The following is a 6,000-nucleotide window of genomic DNA, read 5'->3' as shown; positions in this document are numbered from 1 at the left end:
ACAACATTGATTCATCAAATAAACCTGACAACATGAGCAGAAGCTCACATTTGTTTATTTATTTATGAACACAAGTGGTGGTTTCAACTTCGTTTCCCTTCAGCCCATGTGGATTGATCATATTACCTCTTCGAATGAACAGCAGCAACACTTGGTGATGTGACCAAAAACAAGAACCAATTGCTTAACCCTGCTTTTCGCTTCACGTGCGTCGGGTAACAACAGCAACAGGAAGTGTGTAGCAAAACGAAATCAAATGTCACGTATTAAAATACAGAGTTGAGCACGAAGATCATCATGATACTTACATCCTTCTCTCTTCCTCTTCTTGTTGGCGTCGTCTCTCTGCAGCCTCGCGTTTAAGGCGCTCTGCCTCCATCTGCTCTTGGATGTGCCGCAATCTCTCCGCTTCCTGCTCCTGTTGCCGGCGCTGCTGCAAGGCCCGAAGAAGCTCGCCAGAACTCTTCACAAGTGTCTCGTACTCGTTCTCTATCTGCCCTCGACTCATTGCAGAGCGCTAAGTGGGTGAAGAAGGCAAGGGAATTCAGCAAATTCTGAGCTCGAGAAACTTTTTCCATGATCACTAATAATCATGCGTGACAAACCAGGAGTGACAAAACACTGTGTAATCTATCCATGGTAATGTGCGAGGATGCTGTGTGCACTACATAAGCATCGATCCACTGAGTGCAAGCAGCTGTAACGATGGGGATCATAGGCCTTCAATGGGTCAAGCATAATTCAGCAGAATCCTCCGCCACATGTGTGTGGGCCATTCTCGGTGCTGCACAAGAGCCATCGCAGCAGCATTTTGACTGCTCAGCCATGGATATCAGTGTTTCACACGATGTTCAACATCAGAGTCATGGTGAAGCTACAAAGGATGGTTCTGTGCAAACAATTTAATCCTAACAATGCCTGGATGACAATCATGAAGCCGATCTAAAATCCTTGTGTGTAAGTAGGGGGAATGACCAGTCAGCATCCCGAGAGCAAGCAGCAGTTCTCGACATGGCTTGCGATGTGTGATGATAAAACACCTGAGGTGGGATTTATAGGACCCTCAAACTGGATTCATGGTTTGTGGTCCGTGTAAATCAAAAAGTGAACCAAAAGATGTAATGATGAAATGTCTTCACCCCAAATAAAATGCCAGGTCTTTCTTTGTCCAGCTGACTGTAGTTCTAATCAAGAGAATACACAAATAGGATTGGTCTCTTTGTGATCTGGCATGATGTGTGACAAAACAGCAGCAACCCCATACTGGTTGCACCATTTCTTTGTCCAGGTCTTAGTGAACTATCACATTCCATGAATGCAGCATGTCTCGAAGACTGCCCTCACAGCATATGTCTCGAGCACATACAAAGACAATGCCCCGCAGTCACCACCACCGCACGCCCTGCCTCCTCAATGCCTGAACTCTTCAACCAGACTCCTTCCTCCAAGTCATGCTGGTGCCTTGTCAAATCTGTCTCTGGTGTATGCTCCCCTCCATCCCATCCCTCAAACAGTTGTCCTGCAGACTCAGACTTCAGACATTCTGCCATTACTCGGACAAACTTTATCTCCCAATCTCATGTATCCAACCCATCCCACTCTGTCCCGATCTTAGCCCAATGTACCCACTGTTTACTGGACTCTTGTGTCTTCGACGAAGAAATTAGAGAAGTTTCTGTCCAACCATGACCCTGCTTCGTCCACAGGACGCGATGGAATCGGTGTCCATGTTCACAAATCTTGTTCTGCCGTTGTTAATTTGCCTTTGTTTGTACTATTTGGTATGGAAGTAAGCAAACATCACTCCATCTACAAAAAGGGTGAAAAAACAGATCCTATCAACTCAAGGCCAGTGAGCAAATGATAAACAGTCATGTAATCCATCATTGTTTCCGATGTCAAGTCTGTCTTGCTGACAGCATGATCTCTGACCATCAGTTTGGATTTCGTCCTGGTCACAACTCTGGAAATGCTTCTGCCCCTCTCTCAGCAATGGTTGGAGATCCTCAAGGTCAAAGAAAATGTGAGGACCATCTCCCTGGATAGATGTCTGGCATCCTGCTTTGCTTGCCAAGATCTCTGCCTGTGGTACAAAACCCTTCATTCATGGATTTATGACTTCCTGCACTCGCCCAGTCAATGGGTTGCCACAAATGGAACCCTCTCCTCCCCTCTCCCAGTAGAAGCTGGAGTTCCCCAAGATAGTATGTTGGGCCCAGTCCTGCTCCTCATCTATATTAAAGACCTCTGATGCTCTGGAAAATCCTTTCTTCCTTTCTGTACAAGACTCCACATCGAGTTGTGCAGTACCCTACCTATCTGCAAAGCAGACAACAGGTGCATCCGTGTCTGCTGACCAGGTATTTATTAGATTCCAGTCAAATAAATGGAACACGTCTTTCAATCCAGGGAAATCTTTACGAATTCACCCAATCACAGTAACAAGATCATCAAACAAACGATCTATTTGCATGATCAGCAAATGCAAATGGTTCAGGCTCTTCAACTTCTAGGCCACACCATCAACCATGACTTCTCGTGGGCCATCCACATAGCATAGCTGGCCTCCAAAGCCAGCTGCAGATTGGACATCCTCAATCCATCCATCCACTGGGACCATACTCTGTGCGGAGCGTCGGCGCTGCCAAAGCAGTCTCCTTGGCTATTGGGCACAATCTGACACAGGATACCAGCAAGCTGGCACTCATTTCGCCGACCTCAGAAGGATGACGGGCAGAGTCAACCCCACCTGTTATTCATTCAACAGCCAAGTGGGATTTGAACTCAGGATCCTAGGATCCCAAGCCCACCACCATAACCATTAAGCCAACACCAGGCATATTCTCTATCATTCCTTGTAAAATCAGAACTCGGCTGTTCTGTCTCACTCTGCTCTCAATTTCTTCAACCAGGCAATGCACCACCACCTCATGTCATCCCACATCGTGACCCATAATCTTTATCACCCCCACAACCTTGACTAATCAAACCCTCATACTTGCTGGTTTCTTCCATTTTTCTTTCCTTCTTCTTCCTCTCTTCCTCTCTTCCTCTCTCTCCTGTTCCTTCATTCCCCTGCCGGCTGTGCCCAATTTCTGCTCCACTACCCACTGCCAGTTCAACCTTGCAATTCAATAAGCCTCAATCTTGTAGAGAGTAAAAATAAATAGAGGAAAATAAAAACCAAGAACACTAATCCACAGTACAAAATTGCACATCCATTATGGAGCAACAAGAACTGTCGTTTTATCTTTTTTTTGGAAAGCTATTTTTAAATTAAAAAGGAAAATATATTAATGATCGAGCTGAGATGTAAACGAGATGAAAAACATGATATAATCCCGAGCTTCAGTGACTGAGCAGGCAGTGCAAAGATAACTGAAGCCGTTTGTACCGAACCATAAAGGCAAATATATAATTGGAACACCAGGTGACACCAGCCGTGGTAAACAACATTTTCAAACCGTTTTACACCCACTACCCAGAACTGGCACCATTCCCAATAACTAAAACAGGACCACTCGGCCTGTAGATTATCTCGGCCCTAGCCTAATGTTGTAACCCAAATTTGGTAGCATTCTGACTGGTGGGTCTGGAGAAGAAGGTTTTTTTCATGAAATTTATGGATTTTATCAATAACTGACCAAGTCGGCCATTTTGGCACACTTCCGGTCACATGATTGGGCATGACCTCCACAATATAACATTCCGACCCAGGGCTGAATGTTGTAACCAAAATTTGGTGGCATTCTGACTTGTGGAGAAGAAGATATTTTTGAAGGAATTTATTCAATCCACCATTTTGACCGACTTAAAGTCACGTAACCGGAACGAGCTTTGCAATCCCTGTTATCAGTCAGGAGAGCAACACTGCTGCCAAACCTCAGTCGGATCGGCCCAGGGGTTTAGCCGGAGAATTGGAAATAGGAGACGGATGGCTGGATGGGATGAGCGGCCAATACCTTATCCGGAATTTAAATTCCAGATAAGCTAAAAATGGAGTCGAGCACTGCACTGTGACGATCTGATGGTGACCCTCCCGTCAAATATCACAGCCACAGCCCACCCCGCCCCCCACCCCCCAGCATCCCGAGGTGTGGCGTGAGTGGAGGAACATTATTTTCAATAGGACGGGGTTAAAGGAGTGGCCTGGAGAGCAAATTGTCTGACCCGAAAGGCGAGGCAACTGGTCCAGGAAGCATCTAAACACATGTCTCACCCACCAATCCTTATAAACGTGAGGTCTTTACACCTTCACCCAGCATTCTGCCACAGAAATTGCCTCTTTGACAAACGCCATAAAGAGAAGGCTGAATAGGCCCCGATCTCAGTGCAATAGCAGGAAATAAATTGCCGCTTCAAATCCCATCCAAAGCACGACGGGAGGTGCTGCAGAATGTGAGCTGGGAGGTGAGGAATGCCCAAAGCCTATCAGAGTGTGCACCATAAAACTCATTTGTTGGGACAGCTCGCATCTGACTCGATTGGTCCCTGTTTTTGGTGAGATTATATTAAAAACGGACATTTCATAACGTCCAGCATCCATGTAACTCGTGTAAAACATTATTTTAAAGGACGATCCCTGTAACAGCACTTAAGATAATGACTCCTTCACACCAGAAGATAGGACAAAGGTGAATTGTGGGATGAGGGCCGTGTTCGAGGGTAAGAACCTTTAAAAACCCATCCTACCCGACATCTACATTCAGAGAAAAGGGAAACCTGTAGAAAAGGGATGACTGATAATGCTGGGATCGTGACAAAATATACAGACACAGAGCGAGACAAACAGACACACAAAGGGGGAGAGGAAGAGAAAGAGAGAGGGAGAGAAAGAGAGAAAGAGGGGGGAGAGAAAGAGAGAAGGAGAGAAAGAGAGAAAGAGAGAAAGAGAGAGGGAGAGAAAGAGAGAGGGAGAGAAAGAGAGAAGGAGAGAAAGAGAGAAGGAGAGAACGAGAGAAGGAGAGAAGGAGAGAAGGAGAGAAGGAGAGAAGGAGAGAGGGGGAAAGAGTGAGGCAAACAGATACAGACAAACAAAGAGCGAAACAGACAAACAGGCATGCAGAGAGACAGACAGACAAACAGACACAGAGAGACAGACAAGGAAACAGACAGAGATAGACAGGCAGACATGGAGCGAGAGTGAAACAGACAGCCAGACACACAGCTAGACAGAGAGAGAAACACAAAGAACAAGACAACGACGGACAGACAAACAGACACAGAAAGATAGACAGAGGCAGACACAGAAACAGCCAGATGCAGAGACAGACAGACAGACTCAGAGAGACAGACAGATGCAGAGACAGAGATATAGGCAGACACAGAGACAGACAGAGACAGACAGACAGGTGCAGAGACAGATGCAGAGACACACAGACAGATAGACAGACAGACAGAGAGATGCAGAGACAAAGGCAGATGCAGATGCATAGAGACAGACATAGGCAGACGCAGAGAGACATACACAGACGCAGAGAGACAGACATAGACAGACGCAAAGAGACAGATATAGGCAGACGCAGAGAGACAGATATAGGCAGACGCAGAGAGTCAGATATAGACAAACACAGACAGAGAGAGACAGAGAGAGACAGACAGAGAGAGAGAGACACACACACACAGACAGACAGCTGCAAAGAGAGACGCAGACAAACACATCGACAAACAGATGGAAAGACAGAAATATGCAGACATACAGACAAGCAGACACAAACACACAGAGGCAGACACACAAACCCAGAGACACACAGATGCATAGAGAGTGAGAGAGTGAGAGCGAGAGAGCGAGAGAGCGAGAGAGCGAGAGAGCGAGAGAGCGAGAGAGCGAGAGAGCGAGAGAGCGAGAGAGCGAGAGAGCGAGAGAGAGCGAGAGAGAGCGAGAGAGCGAGAGGCAAACAGACGGAGCGAGACAGACGCAAGAAGAGATGTACAAACGGACGCAAAGAGACACACACACAGATGCAGAGAGACAAACAGATGCAGATAAACAGACATTGG

The 6,000-nt window shown here is 46.5% G+C and overlaps 1 protein-coding gene across 2 annotated transcripts in view; it reads right to left on the bottom strand.

The window, feature by feature from the left end:
- The window catches only part of MYO6 (myosin VI), a 113,467-nt gene that overhangs the window by 10,129 nt on the left and 97,338 nt on the right, over positions 1 to 6,000 (bottom strand). For both annotated transcript variants that reach the window (XM_085857879.1, XM_085857880.1), the window contains exon 26: positions 309 to 517. In XM_085857879.1, coding sequence (XP_085714005.1) covers positions 309 to 517 — 209 coding nt within the window. The remainder of the gene's footprint in view (positions 1 to 308; positions 518 to 6,000) is intronic.

Source organism: Eptatretus burgeri, chromosome 15 (genome assembly GCF_056783735.1).
Source record: "Eptatretus burgeri isolate ZD-2024b chromosome 15, Ebu_testis_v1, whole genome shotgun sequence".
Lineage (NCBI taxonomy): Eukaryota > Metazoa > Chordata > Myxini > Myxiniformes > Myxinidae > Eptatretus > Eptatretus burgeri.
This window is presented reverse-complemented; position numbering and strand designations above follow the sequence as displayed.